Source organism: Fistularia commersonii, chromosome 25 (assembly GCF_037954325.1).
Source record: "Fistularia commersonii isolate RoL2024-O1a breed Wild chromosome 25, RoL_Fcom_v1.0, whole genome shotgun sequence".
In the NCBI taxonomy this organism is placed as follows: domain Eukaryota; kingdom Metazoa; phylum Chordata; class Actinopteri; order Syngnathiformes; family Fistulariidae; genus Fistularia; species Fistularia commersonii.
Genome location: NC_141308.1, coordinates 11204868 through 11223372, shown reverse-complemented (window position 1 = coordinate 11223372; position 18505 = coordinate 11204868). Strand labels below are relative to the sequence as shown.

The window sequence follows — 18505 nt, the reverse complement described above, 5'->3', positions numbered from 1 at the left end:
AAGAGACCAGATGAAAATTCACACTGTTGAGTGTTGAATTTCACATCTATTTTATCAAAAAAAAAAAAAAAGTCAGATCCGGATATTGTTTTTACAACATTGCTGAACATTACTATAAAACTTTTCCTGAAATGATACAAGATTTGATTTGATATGTGATTACAGGTTGCAAATACCTGTCATTTCCACCATTTCTTTATCCATTGGTTGTTTGAATGGCTCGGTTTGTTTATAAGTTGCCAGAAATGATCTTCCATGAATGTCCAGAACCAAAGATGACCAACTTGCAGTCACTGAACAAAAATGAAACCAGGAAACACAGTTACTGAGTGGTGACTGGAAAACATATGTTTTCTAAAATACCTCTTTTCAGGGATCACCACAGGCAATCATCTGCCTCTATCTCACCTTCTCCTCTGCATCCTCTTGTCCTACACTCACCAACTTCATGTTCTCTTTCACTCCATCCATGGATCTCCTCTTTTGTCTTCCTCCACATTTCTAACCTCAGCGTCCCCCATCAATAAATTCACTCCCCCTCTTCTGTGCACGCCCAAACCATCCCAGTCCGACCTAATCACCTAACAGCTGATGGACTCATTCTTGATCAATATCCTCACCTCTGCTGCCTCCAGCTCTTTCTGCTGTCTTTTCCTCAATAGCAGAGTCTCTAAATAATACTTGTGTTTCTGACAGGGCAAAGGCAAAGGCAGGGCTGGTCCCAATGGTTGTTGATTTATTTCAAGGCTCTCGATGGATAAAGCCTTACACTTGTACTCAAATCGTGACACGGTTTGTTACATTGTGAAGCGTTGCTCATATTTCTTAAGTTTCCATTTTTAAATAAATAACTCATTTGCTGAACCTCAATAAAGCAGTGCAACATTTCAGACACTCCGTGGCGCTCTCGACTTTGAAACAAAACTACCCACCAACAGGCGAGGAAAACAAACCCCCACACAAACACACACAGAGTGTTTTCTTTGGAATAACTTCAACTATTTTCTGGATTATTAAAGGGACTGCAGGGGTATGAAAGCAACAGCTTCGCCAAATCAACAACTTAACGGTGCATTATGACAAAAAAAAAAAACAAAACATTTTTTCCTCCACCCTCCTTGATTTATCTTTCAAAACGTGAACAATAAAGAGCTATAATTTGTTGCACGGATCGTGCAGTAATGACAGGGGAGAGGAGCTGCACGGAGTTGTGCAATGTGTTGCGGTGAATGTGTGCAGCCCGACAGAGGATCCACCGGAGGCACCGACCGCCCCCTCCCACTCCGGGTGCCCCCGCTTCAGATGCAACTTAAAATATATAAAGCCTCCATGTTGCACGGGGATGGTCGGGAGAAGCAGATATGAACTATAACGCGTGAAAGTGTTCGGTAACTTTAAAAAAAAACAAACAAAAAAAAAAAAAAACAACAACAAAAACGCCAACCTCGGGGTCCGATGCAGAGTGGGGGGATTTTCTTCTGGGACAGGGAAGAACATCCGACGGGCTTCTACGTGTTTTCAGCCTCGTACTCGCATTTTTTTTTTGGATGATCGGAGCTTCAACGCTAACTCGCTAACCCGGGCTAGTTGCTAACTTCTGCTAAGGGAGTGATACAACGTCGTTGGATTTATTTATCGTCACCCTTTTTTTCCCCTGCCTCACGCATTGTCGTTGCTGCCCATCAAATAGTTGTTCGCAGCGATGGTATTTTAGCGCAGAGCCATAAATGTCTGCGCTTAACTGGCTTCCATTCACCACCGTGCTAGCTGGCTGGCTACCACCGCTGCCACAACGCTTCGCCTCGGACAGTCGCCTGGCTTTGTGGGCTACTTGGTCATCTTCGCCTTGAACAGCTAGCTTAGGTTAGCTAGCAACCCCGAGAGCGAATCGCGCTCGTTGAGGAACAACATCGTGGGGAAAACTAAAGCGGAATAACCACCCGTCTAAATGGACCACATGTCCATAATAACCCAGGTTTCCAACCCCAAGGAGGAGGAAATAATATCCTTTAATCAGGAAAAAGGTAAGAAAAGTCAATAAATGCTGTGGAGTAGCTAGGTGAGCTAAATAGTTTCTCCCCCCTTCAACTGACGTTAGCGCTTGCTAGCTGCTCTCGTAGTTGAGGACACTGGTTGACTGCGAATGACTGGAACGTCACTTGAAAACAAAACTAGCGTTTGTATATAAAAATCCAAGTGAGCAACAAGTTCCCAAAAGGGGCCTTGAGTCAGAAATACATTCTCATTCGCGATGATAACTCCACGAGGAGCGCTCCACTTAGGGTGTATTTGCGGTTTCAAATATTTGTCTTAGTCACTATTTTGATTATTTCTGTGTCATAGCCGCAAGTGGATAAAGCCGCAGTTCCCCGTTTGATTGATTTGGGGTTCTAACAGTTATCGCGCTGTTCTGTTCTGCGGGATGAGGAAAGTATGCAGTCAGATAACCGCATCTGTTGGCGATACACGAAAAATGTCAAGTGGATTATCTCAGCATCTTCCTCCGGGCGTGTAACCGAGTTTTGGATGAACTCTTCTCAGGCGTGATCACAAGAGTCGGATACTTCAGATTTAAAGGGCCGCCAACAGAGTCAACTGGCTTGGGATCTTGGATAATTTCCCCTCTGGAAAATAAATGTTGAATTGACGTCCTTCAGTAACTGAAACATCGGTTTGACTCCTATTTTAAACAATCAAAGCAAACGAAGTCCCCTATCCCTGCTCATCGAGCATGAATATTTCATAGTTTCTTTGCCTGTCCGTGGCAGTGAATTGAGCATCTTTGGTTTGTCAACATTCGGGTTAATAACGTGAGTCTGTTTGCCAGTTTTCTTTGCTAATCAAGAAAACCCTGGATAGACAAATTCATTCCCACAACACGACTGCCGTTTTTTTTTTTCTTTGGCTGCCCGACCAATGAACTTAACAGTGATGTCACAGAAAAAAATGATCGATGCCAGTGTATCCAATGTTTACGAACTGGATCTTAAGGCTAAGCTTAATTTATGCCCAGTCTGTCATTTCCCATCATCCTTTCATTTCACCAGCCATGGTTTAGCATGATCGCCATCATCGGAGGTCAAAACTGTCCCTCAACACAATAGCTGTAAATATCCATTTGTGCCCCTTTCCTTAGGCAACCGTGACAGTTTCCGGGTCACCCACACCCACGGGATGGCGTATCACTATCACAGCTCAGCCCTCACTTGTCAGACTATTAGTAATGTGAGAACTTAAGCCTTTCAACCTCAACAAAGCTTTCTCTCCTGAGGGTAAAAGTTATTTCTTTAGATTCCTTGTGACTTGAACATATGTGGGCGTCATGGCAGATTGTCATTGCACAAAATTAGAAATAACTTTCCAAGTACAGAGAGAGAGAGAGAGCTCTAGGGGTTTTTATTGAACAAATATCTTGTTACTAATGTAATTTATACAGTCTGTGTGTTAAAAGGTATATGAAAGGTTTTGTGGGTTTGTTTACATCACATACTTTCATGTAGTGTTTGGAAGTTGTGTTGGGAAATGTGTGACAGAGAGCCTGAGGGTTCGTTAATATCAGTTGTCGAGTTCTGAAACAGTACGTAACCTCACAGCATCTATAAATAGTTTTCTACAGTTAAAAAGTCTTAGGGCTTCATAAATCTTTTTTTGTATGTGTGCTTGTCAGATATGTGAAATAAATATAAGACGTAACTAGAAGCTCTGGTCGATTCAGACTTAGTTTTCCATGATCCTGTTGACTTAAAAAAAAAATGAAATAGTTTAGAGGTCAACACATAGTTTGATTTGGCAAGCTAGTTTGGCTCTTTGTTTTGGGCTCTGTTCTCTAAGCCTTGAGACTTGGTGAGCTGTTGTTGTTAAAAACACGCATAATCTTTTGTAATTGCCATTGTGCCAAACACATTCGGGGACAAATTGGAGCGGCGGCAGTGAATTCTGTATTCTTTTTCTCTCTTCCATTCTCTTCAGAATGACTCAATTCCTCCCTCTGGACAGAGTCACATATTACCATCATTACAGTAACTGCGACCGCAAGATTTCCCCTGTTAGTTCTGGACATTTTGAAAAAGATGGTTTGATTATTCAGGTCACAGTCACACCATGATATTTCCAGTATCTTGGAAGCGTTCTGGTTTTTGTTGCATTCACCAGGAAGTTTTTTCAATCTGCCCTATCTGTCCGATCTGTGTTTTACGACTTTTAATACCCAGGCAGGCTGAACCCCCTTTATCTGTTGCAAATAACTGGACATGGGCACACGCCAGCAGCTGTCCGCAGAGGAATTTAACAGGTAGCCTTCTCTTGCTTGAACAGGCTCCAAACTGTCTGGACAAAAATTGACCACCTTTGCTCCCACTGTTCCTCCACTGGTCGCTGTCCGACATGTGCCTGCCTTTCACACTGTGGCTGCCCGACAGCAGCCTAAATATAGCTGCTGCCCTGCTGGCCAGCTGACCTCAAGGCCAAGTATAACCGCTCGCGAAGTTGACAGTGATGATTTTCTTTGTGTTAATCACAGATACTTGGACTTAGTTTAGAGAGAGAAAAAAAGAAACAGATGTTTTAAAGCAAGATAGATGTTGCCGAAGTCTTTTTTGGGTGGGGGGACAGGGAGGTGATTGTCATCTAGGAAGCTGTTGAGGCTGGACGTGCGGGATCCTTCACTGAGCCCTTATAGATACAGTTAGAGTTGTCATGGTCCAAAACACAAGGACAATGTTTGGCCCGATCAAAGCATTTGTTATTGATTCTCATTAGATTTCACTGATTTCAAACTGAAGCTTGCCCTTGTTTTACATCAGTCACTGCTTGTGCTGCAAGCACACACGACAGATTGCTGCAGGATGTGACGCCCACGAGAAAGCTTACTACTTTAGCGTTTACATTTTTATCAATTATAAAAGAAAAAAAAATGTCGCAAAGGCCGGCTTCGGTGCAAGATTTTTTCAGAATGCAATGCATCAATACTAAATTTGTGCTCCACAGTAAAATGGGTCTGATCTGACTAATGTCCACAGGAAGCCTTGTCCAGGACATCCCCAGGTACAAATTACATAATGCGGATATCTCTCCTTAATGACATTGAGGGTTTGATTGAAAAGATTGTGTTGAATGTACACTTTACTTAAGGGAAGTTTGCTTGTTCTCCAGAAATGATTTTACTGTTAAATATGAAACTTCAAAGACGTCCGTTCTCATACTTGTTTGTTATGTCTTCCTCCACGTTATAGTAAGCATTTTTTATTCCACAAATTGGAATGAGTGTTAGTTTTGCACTCTTGTATCCTCAATATAATTAAAAGCCACAGAATGAGATGGTTAAACTCCATTCACACCATATGTGGAATTAATCATGCTTCTCTTGGTTTTATTTTACTTTATGAACCATGAGCAGTTGGCAGCTCACACCTACCTTATTGTTTCTGGTACATTTTATTTTGAGGTGATCTCAGACTCTTTTTGTGTTTGTGGCTTCTTGACGTGCATGTGACAAGTTTTTTTGAATATCTTTTTGAGACTTTCTAAAAATATTTGTAGCATTTGGACGGAAATGTGCCCTTGTTTCTTCTGCGCAGATACGTCCATGCATCAAGCATAAACGAGGGAGTTTTCAAAAGTTATCACTCACACAGATTGATTCCCAACATGCTGTCAAATGCTGAATACTGTATGTTGTTGTGTGGGAATTCTGACGCACAGCTTGAGAGATCTGCTCCAAGTGATCACATCAAGTAGAGTGGTCAAGGGCTGTTTCACTGCATCCAGTAAAATGGAAAAGGTTGTTAATGAACCGTTGAATGTTGTGTGGAACAGATGTTGATGAAGCAACTGTATATTGACTTGAAACCCTGTTTGTTTAGAGAGTTCACCCTGAACTAGTAGCCTTCAGCCAATCTTGTGTGATTTATCTCTGCTCCATACGTGACTCAGTCCTCTTGGATGTTTCTGAGGGCAGGTGTAGTGATGAGTCATAGGAAGCTGAGAATTTCATTACTGTCCTAGTTTTACCATACCACAGAGCTGAAATGATGTGACAAAGTCCAGTTTAATAAAAGAGAGTGTGTGTGTGTCTGTGTGTGGTGATGCTGATAAGGATATTTTTAGATTAAAACCAAGCTTACTGTGGCAGATAAAATCTTCTGTCAGCCCCCCCATGGAGATATTACCATGGCGTTCAGATTGTCTCTCAACCAATTCACATAAAATGGGATGCGGGGACATGATACGAGTGCTCTAATAGACAGTTAGCTTTTCCAAGTGGAACACCAGAGCTTTTCTGTTTAGCATACACAAATGTGGCGCCTCGAACGCAGGTGGTGTCTAGTGAGTATTTTCCTCGCCTCCTCTTTCGGCGCCGCTGCCAAATATGAAATGTAATCCTGTCAAGAACATTTGGGGCAAAAAAAAAATATATATTGCTTTTTACTCGTAAGACTTGTATTGCACTTACAGTAACAAGATTTTACTCTGCAAATTGAAAATGCCCTCACAGCACTCAAAGTGAATAAATGGTACCTGGCAGCTGGAGTCGTGCTTCAAGACATCCTGATATGAGAAAGGTCTTGCACTTCCTTGCCATTAAAAATAGTACGATTCTTGCTTTTATTAGAAGGGGCACTTTAGGTATGTGTATTTGAGTGCATTCGAAACTCAAGTCCTCTTCGAAGGCGGAAGAATCTCTGGAGTGTCACTTCAGTCTGCTGTGTTTTCATAGCCATATGCTGCGCCTATGTTGGATAGACTGATTTGTAAAAGTGGTAGATGCCCGTGAGGGTTTTTTTTTTTATTGTTAAATGATAATTATAATGTGAAATGGTGATTATATGACACTAGGAACTGCTTTATCCCTCAATGACAATTAAACCTTTCCAGTGATTGCTGCCTGAGTTAAAAATGAATAAATAAATAATGACAACATTTTCACTAAACCCTAATTACAGAGTGCTTAACAAATTATCATGCATCATTCATAAAATTTCATGCCTGTACTGATATTTTTATTGTTTTTTGGGGGGTGTATATCTCCTTTGAGTCACACAGAAAGCCTCACTGTATATTCATTCAAGACTAAATAGTTACGATACCAAAACAAACAAACAAAACTTTTTTCCGCTATAGCAATAGTCCATAGTATTTGAATAATATCAATTCTCTCTTACCCGTCACAAAATAAACGTCTCCTGTTAATCAATTTTGCAATTTTGTTGTCAGGATGTTGAAGCTTGCAGATAATGAAATATTGGCTGGTTCTTAATACATGTCAAAAAGGGAGGACAGTGATCGTAGCATGATGAAATACAGGTGGTTTGATGTTGCTCTGCCCTTCTGTCACTTTGTAACTTTGTAAATGGCTGAAAATTTTGTGTGCTAAAATGTTTTCAGTCGCCCCCCCCCCAAAAAAAAATCACACGCCATGATTACAGATTGAGTAAACAGTGAAAATAAATGGCTCGTTTTTAAGAGGTGTACAATTGTTGATCGGCTGACTTGTGAGCGCTTGATTTCCAGCAGCTGTCAGGTTATGAGAAAGCTGATATTGCCAGTGCCAATGTTGTAAAGCTGTATGCACACACACACACACACACACACACACACACACGTACATAACAACCAGATATTATAAATAACTGTTACTCTTTAATAGTTATTCCATAAGATGAAGGTTGTAATACAGAGTATCCCAGTAGTGGTAGTGTTGGTATAAATGTTTATATATATATGTATATATATAGATAGATATACTATTGGATTGCATATTTGCCCGTCAGGCCCCCCGCTCTCCCTCTGTCAGTGTATGTCATTGATTGACCACTTCTATTTGCACTTTGCTGGTCTTCCCTTGTGAAAGCATTCTAGGTGTGTTAGCCAGGGGGCTGGGTCGAGGGAGCTAATGGGTGGAGAGGAATGCAGCCTTGTATAGGCTCTGCAGGGTCGGGGCGGCCTCCCACCTCTTCCTCCCCTCCTCACATGTGCGTGTTCAGGCTGCTTCAGTCACTCACCTGCCATCTGAAACACGGTTGGGAAAACATAAGCAAGCTTTCAAAATGGAGACTCTCTAGGCCAATCAGGGACAGGGTGAAAAGGAAGAGGGAGGATCAGGGCACCTCTAACGTGTCACTATTAATAAAAGCTCAGTGTCTGATTTAGGCCCTGTTCTCTCGTCCTGGAATGAGAATGCTCTCAACTGTCACTATGTGTGACTGATGAAGTCATCTAGCCAGCTAAGTTATTTTCTGATCAGTGGGTCTGCCAGTCCTGGTCAACAAAACCAGCACTTAATGCCATTTGATCCCACTAAAGCAGGGCTCCAGAAATCTGTACAGTGCAACTAAAAATTTTGATTGGTTGCACCGGTGCGCCTGACTTTTAGCAAGTGTGTATGTGTGGCCGTGGGTGTGTTGTAGCCATGTTTTTTTTCACAGGCGTGCTGTGTAAAAGGTGATACACTTCGAACCAGTCAGTAGCAGAATGGAGGTCTGGAGGAAAACATCCTCTTCTTACACGGGTCCAGAGGTAACCGTGAATTAATACAGAGGAGTATTTTCCTTCTGAGTGACTCGTGCAATGGATATGACTCCCATGTGACAAAATAGCCACTATACTACACCCCATTAAATGGTGAGTGTAGTCAAAGCGCGGCAGAATATGGTTCTTCTTCCATCTGTGTGTCCACTATGGCCAAGAACAGTCTTTTAAAAGCATAACGCGTAACATTTCAAGTATTCACTTGTCTGGTCTAGCAGCTCCACTCTTGCTGCATTTTAGCGTCATGCAAACCCACGAAGGCTGTCAAAAAAAGGAGCTTTATGCTACGATATGTGTTACAAGACATGAATCATGGTATGATCTTGTCAAAATACACTGCAGGTTGATATGCAATCCAACCAATTGCTGTGATTGACAGGACCTATTTGAACATTTGTTTGTGTTTATGTTTGCATTGGGTCCCAAATTTGTTTTCTAATATGACCAAACGTAGACATGAGATGGTCGCAACCAGTGCAATATGAAGGGAGCAAAAATGATTCAGCATTTTTGTGTGTGTGTGTGCGTGTGCGTGCGTGCGTGTGCGTGTGTGTGTGTAATTGTGGTAGATTTCTTTTCTCGTCAATACTTTGAAATTTGAGACTACTTGAGATTTGACACGCAAATTCTTGTGAATGCGGTAATGGGGGAAAAAATATCAATGCCTTTTTTTATTTTTATCACAGTTAATTTAATTTAGTTAATAACCTATGTTTATAAGAAATTACAAGAAGTAATACTTAGTGTACTGTGTAGAGCAATGTTGCAGATAACTTTTCTGGTCACCCATACACTTTACGCCGGTCTGCCTAATTGAAAATGTGACATGATGCAGTGTAAACAGTTAATATAGAGCAGCAAGTCTTCAGGAAAAATCTGCCTTGTTCACTGTATTGTGGTCACCGAGGAGGATTGTAACAAAACCAGTTTTGTCCCAGTTGTGAAAGCTGGTAAATAAACCCCCCCCAGATGCTTTCAAGCTTAAGCCCGCTCCATTTTTATGACACAAGAGTTGTGATTTGCATATCCAATTGTTCATTCTCCACCCCCAACCCCCCTTCCTGTTGTTTTTGACAGCGTCGCAGTCCAACAGCAGCCTAAAGAAACAGAGGAGCAGGAGCATCTTCAGCACATTCTTCTGCTGCTTCCGCAATTATAATGTGGAGCCTCCTGCCACCAACACCAACACCAGCTCCCTGCCTCCACCTGTTGAGGAGAATGGATCACCTCCCAAGGTCAGCTGTTGCACCACTTAATATGTTTGTCTGCAATATTTTTTTGGAATATTTTGTCCATAGTTAATGTGTTTGTTTTGTGAACATTGTTTTCCCTTTTTTTTTTCTTTCTCTACCTCATCTCTTTGGACCCTGTGTTGATTTTGATGTTCTCTTTCCTCCCCCCCTTTTTTTTTTTGTCCTGGCCTGTCCATCTTTTATGTTGTAGTGTGACCAGGTCGAGGTCCTCCCTGTCCCTAGTGTATGTATCGCCTTTTTTTTTTTTTTTTTGTCTTTTCCTTTGCATGCAGGCTGAGTGGGCTGATGCTGGCACATTCTGTCTGTGTGGGCTCTGGTGCTTCTCAGAGAGTTCGCTCCGCTGCGAAACTGCGGTTCATTTTCAGCCGATCAAAGCACCTTAAGTATTGAAGGTGTAATTGCACCTTTGGGTTTGAATGGCGCTTCAGTGCCTGTCCTGCATGAGTGACAGTCACCGGCTTGTATGCTTTCAGAAATGCAGCGACAGTTAAGAGGTCTAACAAGTTAAAAGCAAAACTAAGTCTGTCAATGCTTTGGCGGTGTCTGTGCATGAAGTACATAATTACCGCACAATTTATCATTTGCAGTAATGACAGTGTTCTTTTTGCGGTTCTTATGTTGGTTGCATCGTGTATGGTTGCCGTCACTGGGGCTGTGGTCCTCTGGTCAGTTTGTCTCTATGCTTTTATCGAACTGAAATTCTTTGGGTTCAGACAGCTACCAGTGTGAGTTTCATTAGAAGTAGTTCAAATTTCAGTCAGTTAAGTGTGATTTTCGTCAGTGGACTGCAGCCCTAAGTGTGTCATCCATCGAGGAGCTGAATGTGCCCTGGTGGTCTTATTAATGTACAAGTTCATTTCAAAAAGCTACTCTGAAAAATTAAAATACACACATCTCACCCCATGTAATATGAATACTGCAGACTACATTGATCACCAGCTCCCATTATTAGCACTTTATATCATTTTCAAAACACTCTCAACCTGCATCTTATGAGTGCTGCTATTTAATGTTTTCACTGACATAACAGAAAGTGAGTATCCATGCAGATGTGTCAGCTAACCTTTGCATGGCCTTTTTCCAGTGGTCCTGTACGCAGGATGCCATCTCCTTTGTCTTTACCAAAATCCAAGGGGATGTTTGGCAGAATTCCTCAGTCTAAGAAGGCGACTAGCGGGTCACCGTCCTGGAAAGACGAATCCTCAAGGACGTTATTTTGAGTTCATGGAATCATTAAACGCACTGTAACCGCTGCATTGCTAGCTTTTGATGCTGGGTTTTCACTGCAGTGTAACACATTAATTCAAGTATTTGTTTGGTATTGCTCTGCCTCCTTATTTGTTGTCATTGCCTGTCCCTCTCTGGTATGTTGTTCTAACAGCATAAATGTTTCCTCTATAACTGAAATATCCGCCTTGTTTTCCACACAGCCACCAGCCAAATACCTCCTACCAGAGATGAAAATATCCGACTATGGTAAAAAGTGTGTTGTGATTGACTTAGATGAAACACTCGTCCACAGCTCATTCAAGGTAAGCAAAGGCTAAACATCTTACTTGAGTTTTTTTTTTTTTTTTTTTTTAGTGATGTTTGGCACAATTATGCGAGTTATCAGTGTCTGGTGGACAGAAAGGAGGCAGACATTAAATGTGTTGATAGGCGACAGACTATAAGATGTATTGTAATCTGAACATTTTAAGTGAAACTGTATGTACAAAAGACATAGCTGAGTACAAATTGGAATATTGTGTAGATGTGTTGTCCGGTAGGTTATACCTGTTTCATTGCAAAAACACAGCAGGAGTTAAAATCTGGATGATTAGGGCGTTGTGTAAACACAGCCAGGAGAGAAGCAGGTGGTGGAGGATGTGTTGTTGTCGGAACAAAAGAAATATTGCAGCAAAGATGTGTTTTAGCGGAAGGAGAGGTCGGCCATAGGAAGGACTGAAAGCCGACCAGCGTTGAAAACCAGCAGGAGTTACTGCACTACCTTTTTTTTTAAAAAAAAACGAGACCCATTTTCATTTCACAAATATGGTTGATTTGTGTTTTGAATTGTTGCCATATTTTGTGTTAAGACCTCATCGTGCTACTCTTCCTCTTCCTCTCTACCTTCCTTTTTTTTTTTTTTTTTTTTTGAACGAGTTGCCGGGCTTTTTCTTTTCCTGTCTGAAGGTTGAACACTGTCTGTGCTGCTGCGTTACATCAGCAGAGACTTTGCAGGAGGAATGATGACCATAAGGAGGGATTTGATTTGGTATAAAAGGGGACTGATTATTTTCCTCACCCTGTTTGAGGCTTTAACAATCTGTGAATTTCGGTGCGTTTGTGTACCCCGGGGTCCCTCTGCTGGCTAACTGTAATACTACATAAACACTTTGAATGACACTGATGTCGTGTTGTGCTCCCCTCCTCACAGCCAATCAGCAATGCTGATTTTATTGTCCCAGTGGAGATAGACGGTACCGTTCATCAGGTATGGCACATCCACACAACCGCTTTCCATTGAAGCTTACCTTTTGACTCCTAGTAACGTGCCTTAGACCTATGGGACGATCCAGAGGAGACGGGCTGTGATCCAGTTCAAGTAATCCAGGATAGGCTGTGTGTATCCTGGTTGGCCTATTCATGATTACTTGCACTTGGTTGCAGCCACTGGGCTGGCGGAGAGAGCTTGACTTCCGTGCTGTGAGTGACAAGCGGGTGTTTAATGGGGCCAGGCATCAGTCCATGGCTCTGAGTTAGTTTTTTTAGTTATCTTTTTTCCATCTATAATAGTCCAAGCTATGAAATGTCATTTCACACCCAGGAGCCATCCTGTGTGTGTCTGGTAAATCTGTTGTTTGGAGTTTCCACAAGTTCTCTGAAATAAATAAATGCAAATGATCAGGGTATCATTTGTTTCAGCCGTGCCCCGGCCAAGTGGCCTGCATCCCAAGGAGCCTTGATCATGCCGGATGTTTTCTTTTTTTTTTCTCTCTACGCTCAAGACTTTTTGTAACGTTCACGCCTCGCGGTCCGCTTGCCATTCTCATGTCACCTATATTTCCCCAATGTGCGCTGTTTTCCAGGTGTATGTTCTGAAACGACCTCACGTGGATGAATTTCTTCAAAAGATGGGGGAGCTATTTGAATGTGTGCTCTTCACCGCCAGTCTCGCCAAGGTATGACCCCTCCGCCCCGGCTGTCGCACACGTTGTGGTCACAGTGTCAGATATACTCTGGTCTCAGTATCAACTTTTTACATCTCCTGTGCTTCGCCGCCCATCAGAGTCTGTCACGTGTTGCCAATAACAGCGGGTAAGTTAAATGAACGGCAAACAAATGACCATGTGAAGGACTGGACAACCCTGTAGTGTCAAACGTAGGCAACCCTCGCAGCAGCCATGCAAGGGAAACACAGTTGTTGCTAATCACATTAGTTTACAGCTCAATGCCGTTGCCGACTCCAATCCAACCTTCATTGATATTTCTAGTAACAGCCGTGTTTCTCCGACCCCTCCATGTAGAAATTGGCTGCCGTGTTGTTTAAAAGTTCAATGTTGTTGTGGCATTTTAGAGGTCAGAGTTGCACGTTTTTACATGAGCGCTTCCCGAGACTTCCACCCTGACAGGTAACACAAGCTAGAAGGATAACCTGCTTTGCATCGTCTAGAAGTTATTTTGTGCTGTTTGTTAGACCACTGGCAGATCTGAATGTCCGATTTATATTTATATTTATATATATATATATGGATATTTATTTCCCAATGTTATGAAAATTTCCTTACATAAAATGATTTTTTTTTTTTAAATTTTTTATGTAATTTTGCACAAAATTTGTGGGACCTTTTTTTTCCCATGAATTTTTACTTATTTTGTTTTTTCCAGGGAATGATCCATGGGTGTATATACTAAAAAAAAGTATATTCTTTTTATTTGTTTATTATTTTCAAGGTATCCATGATTCCACCATTAGTAAATGAATCCTAAATCTTTTTATTTTTTTAAGACCTTAAAACACTTGATAGCTTTAACTTTGACACTTTATATTTTATTGTATTTCTTATTCTGCCTCCTTCCTACTATTATCTATTATTGTTATGTTTTGCTTGAAACTCTGGCACAACAATTTCCTCCGGGATAAATAAAGTTGTTCTTATCTTGTCTTATTAGAAGTTCTGTGACATGTTTTCTTCCTGGTTCTGTCAGTATGCAGACCCCGTGGCTGACCTGCTGGACCAGTGGGGTGTGTTCCGCGCGCGACTCTTCAGAGAATCCTGCGTGTTTCACAGAGGAAATTATGTGAAGGACCTGAGTCGGCTGGGACGAGAGCTCAACAACGTCATCATCGTTGATAATTCGCCTGCCTCTTACATTTTCCACCCAGAAAATGCTGTGAGTTTCACTCGGAGAAGCCGAAATGTCAGTGTCCGTATTGATACCATTTAAGATGTGAATTGAATTTATTCTGGCTGATAATATTTTTTTTCTTGACGGTGGAATGAAAATCTCCAAACACATTTCAAATGATAAACCAAACAAAATGTCTAGATCTCAGAGGTATAAAGTTGCATCACATGATTTGGCCTGAAGTCAGACACAAATCTCCCAAATTGTCTTATTGACTTAACTCCAAGAATCCTGCACTTAGACTTGTCTCCCATGACTCATGATGGGGATTTAAACACTCGATTCCTCCGCCGTTTAGTGCAACACCATCTAAATATTTTCCAAGCGCCCGCCAAGTCCCGAACTCATTTCCGGCTAGTAAAGAGTCTTCCGCTCTGCTCAGGTTCCGGTCCAGTCCTGGTTCGACGACATGAATGACACAGAGCTCCTGGACCTGCTGCCTTTCTTTGAGGGACTAAGCAATGAAGAGGAGGTTTACGGCGTCCTTCAGAACCTGAGAAGCAGGTAGCAGGAGACCCTGCCGCACCTCCGTCGCTCTCCACACCGCGTCTCTCAGACTCAGGCAGATCCTCTCACAAGCGCCCCTCTTGTCTCGGACACAAGGGGGCGCCCTGGAGTCTCACTGTGGGAAACCTTCCTGTCCCCCCTTCACCGCTTACATCTCCTGGAGACTGGCTGCCTTCTGAGTGCCATCAAACAAATAACACTTCATATCCCAGGAGCACTGTGTTTCACGAAAAACCACACCAGAAAGTGTACAGGGCGCCGAAAGTTGATTAAAAAAAAAAGAAAAAAATCGGGGACGAAATGCTAAGAGGAACGAACTCTGGTCTTTATTTTCAAACCAACAAAGATTTACTCTTTTTTGGCAAAGTGCTTAAAACCAAAAAAAAACAAAAAACAAAAAAAAAACAAACAACAAAAAACAAACACAAAAAAAAAAAAACAAGGAAAACACAATCTTTTTGTCTGGATCTTCTTTTGTGGTCCCGCACAAAAGTCCGAAAAGATTTAGTCCTCGTATTGTTGCTATGCAGGCAGTTTCTGGTGGTAGAAAGGACTGTGATTCTCTTTTCTTACTGAATGAAGTGCCTTGTGTGAATGTTGTTTATACGGGGAGGTATTTTGTACACCGTATATTTCCAGAGTACTCCGGTCTTTTCACACAATATGCTTTAAAGTGGATCACAATCATCTTTACTAAAGCATCGAACGGTGGGTAAATGTCTCCATGGTGTTCTCTTTGTTTTTTTTGTTTTTTTTTTCCCCCCAAGTATGCTTGTGCCATTATATAGATGTGACCTTGTTTCTTTCTGCTTTCATTTTACATCATTAGACATACTTGATTTTTAGGCGTCGGAGTACATTTGAAGTTACAAACCTTAAATTTCACCTGCATGTAATTATTTGCATTTGGTGGTTTTTGATCTGAAAGCTCGAAGAGAGGAAAAAAAATGTGCCATTCAATTTGCTGTATCCCCCTTTCTTGTGTTCTAATTTTTATTTTTAATTTTTTTTTTTTTTTTTGCCAAATAAGGAACTATTTTAACAGGCTTCATATCTTTTGACAGGTGCTCATCTGTTATTTGTTAAAACCTTAGTAGTAAGTAGTTTAGTAGGAAAAAGTATCATATTGTTTTTAATGTTCTAAGGTCCCTCGTCTTGTTTAGCAGCTAGCGGGCATTTCTTTAGTTTCCCACCCAGCCGGGGGACGATCTTTTTCCAGAGACGTTCACATTTGCAAAGGTATCCCTTCTTGCTTTTTTTTTTTTTCCATTTTTCTTCAGATGGTCCGGGATGTCTCCGTACATGTGTCATGAGTGCCATGCTTTTTATGATCTCGTGAGGTTAGTGCTTTAGAAAATATAGTGTCAGATTGGGGCCTCCGGACAGGGTTCTCCTCCCGATCTCACATCTAGAGAAGCCCGGCCTGGTCCGGCTTCCATGTGTTTTTAAAAAAAAAAAAAAAAAAAAAAAACAAACAGAAAAAAATTAGCGTTTACCTTCCCACGACTCTTTTTAACTGCTCTTCACCTCAGTGCCTATGTTTGAGACGAGCCACACAAACTGAATGCCACAACATGTGCTAACACTGCAATAACCTTTTCTAAGGGAGCAGGGAGGGGGGCGGGGGCTTCATCCCATATGTTTGGTTTGGGCACTCAGAGCACTTCACGTGACAGCGACGGTACGTTTGGTGGTCCGAGGGGCCGGGAGACCAGGCCCCTTTGGAGCACGGCAAAACTGGGTTTCTGGTGCAAATATTGATGAATTGGCTGAAAATAGACACCGAGGAGATGTCAGATAACTAACGGGGGAGGTCAAATCAGAGGGAAGTTGTAACTTCGGACTCTGTGTCCTTGTCAGACTATGTTAAGTTCATGTTCGAATGGTGTTTTTTTTTTTTTTTCTTTTTTTTTTAAATTTTTTTTTTTTTTTGTGTCTGCAATGCAGAAAATTGCAAAACAATTTGCTGTCCAAATTCTCATTCAGGCTCATGATTGATGCTTCAGATTGTCATTGTGTTCATTCATTGATTGGATAAAAATGTAATTTCTTCGAACAAAATTGAAATTATTAGAATGTCTTTTTTTTTTTTTTTTTTTAACATTTCAATCTCTGAAACAACTTGAATGTTGCCTGTTTCATCGGAGCAACAGCCGCCAAGCTAACCTGCGCCGTTCCCTCATTGCCGCGTCGAATCAGCTCAGTGGTTGAGAAAGTCTCACAGAAGAGAAAATAAGACGGACTCCTTCCAAGCGGACAGATCCTTCGTGACCCATCCAGACGCGCGGGGCCCGTTTCAAACAAACCCTCCCGGGACTCTGCAGGCAGACTGGAGAGCCTCGCCCTGGCGTCGATGCCTTACTGTCAGCGGAGGCACAAAGCAATGTCTCCCATTATTCTGACATTTCAGCTGAACCCAACATCGTCTCAGCATCATTTTGTAACTAAAGATAAATAACTTGGCTGTATATGTGGACCATATATGGTCAGGTGATTTAACCTGGGGACACTTTCAAGAAATGAAGCAATGAAGGGTGGAAAATACCGGCGCCCTCCTGGTGCCGAACACCAACCAACTAAACCTCATTGTTTAATTTTTAATGGGTCATGATATTGGAGGAAAAAAAAAACCTATGCTACTTAGGGCTGGGCAGAATATTGATTTATACTCGTATTGATTTATCAAAATGATGCTTCATATTTTGGTTTGCAACAGCAAAGGGCTGCTCGCCGCCGTGCAAGCTCTTCATTGTTGACCATTTCTTAGCAATTTACATTGGAATTTTCGGGTAATTAGCTCCCCCGCCCCGCTTCAGTTAACTTCCTTTGGGAAAAATAGCCAAATGGAAAAACCCCAAACACGCGAAATTGGCTGAAATCCTGCAAGAAACCACACACATTAGCAAACCAGCCAGCAGTTCAATGACCTCTGAGTGCTGCTCTGTTAAGAGTGAAATGACGATCCAGACATCGGCAGTATCCCGATCTTCATCTGGTACCACGTGGCCCAGCCCTTACGCCCCTCCACCCTTGACGCTGGCCCTTCCCTTTGGAAGGCTGCTGCTCCTTCAGGCATTCAAAAATATTTTGTCCCCCCCTTTTTTTTTTTTTTCATAAGCATTTAAATAGTTTGTGTTGTTTAGAGTGTTCAGTTCTTTACAAAGGTTTCAGTGCAATGTCCTTTTTATTGAGAAGCATTTGATGGACTCCTCTCGCCCTCTTGATGATTAAGTACCTTCCTCTGAATGTTTGTAACATTGTGATATTTTTCTACCTGCCTTTCTGTCAGCTGTTGAGTTCAGAAGTTGCGCGTTATAACTGTCGTTTCTTGTTCTTTTCTTTGCCCCCCACTTCCCTCTTCTTCCTTTCTAGATTTGTCTCACCTTTTGGGTGAGAGCTCTCAGTCAGGTCTCATCTTTCCTATCAGGGGCTGTGTGTGTGTGTGTGTGTGTGTGTGTGTGTGCATGTGAGCGTCTGTATGTGCACGGGCATCTTGTTTGTGCCCCCTTACAAGTTTTTTTGTTGTGTTATCACCTCACTTTATAATCATTCATCATTTTGTATTGATTTAACACCAAAGTTCTAAAACACTTGAGTTTCAGTCACTGTGCTTTTTCTTTGGTTTGTTTAATTTTCAGGGTTCTGGTGTGGTTCTTCACCTTTGTTTTTGTTATGTTTTTCTGTTTGTTTTTTAAGCACGCGCTGGTTCTTGTTAGATTACTTTGGACAGCTTGTTGTCACCCGGAGCATCAGTTGTTCACTTTTTCTCTCCCCCCCCCCCCCCCCCCCCCATCAATTAAAGGCTTCATTGAAACTATTTTCCTACG

At 41.8% G+C, this 18505-nt stretch overlaps 1 protein-coding gene across 2 annotated transcripts; it reads left to right on the top strand.

Moving 5' to 3' along the window:
• The first annotated feature begins 1271 nt into the window (after window positions 1–1271).
• On the top strand, window positions 1272–18495 carry LOC147219284 (CTD small phosphatase-like protein). 2 transcript variants are annotated; one of them, XM_086172921.1, is made up of 8 exons: window positions 1272–2024; window positions 9604–9761; window positions 9970–10002; window positions 11210–11311; window positions 12199–12255; window positions 12851–12943; window positions 13971–14156; window positions 14554–18495. In XM_086172921.1, exons 1-8 carry the CDS (start codon window positions 1949–1951, stop codon window positions 14677–14679), a joined length of 831 nt encoding a protein of 276 aa, XP_086029047.1. In that variant the 5' UTR covers window positions 1272–1948; the 3' UTR covers window positions 14680–18495. The 2 variants fall into 2 exon arrangements, with proteins under 2 accessions (XP_086029047.1, XP_086029048.1); XM_086172922.1 differs by lacking the exon at window positions 9970–10002.
• Window positions 18496–18505: the final 10 nt, after the last annotated feature.

Bases quoted from the DNA above. Each gene is read 5' to 3' on its own strand.
- LOC147219284 (XM_086172921.1), top strand. From the start codon at position 1,949: ATGGACCACATGTCCATAATAACCCAGGTTTCCAACCCCAAGGAGGAG. The intron at 2,025-9,603 runs GTAAGAAAAGTC...TGTTTTTGACAG, and splicing joins ATCCTTTAATCAGGAAAAAG to CGTCGCAGTCCAACAGCAGC. The intron at 11,312-12,198 runs GTAAGCAAAGGC...CCCTCCTCACAG, and splicing joins TCGTCCACAGCTCATTCAAG to CCAATCAGCAATGCTGATTT.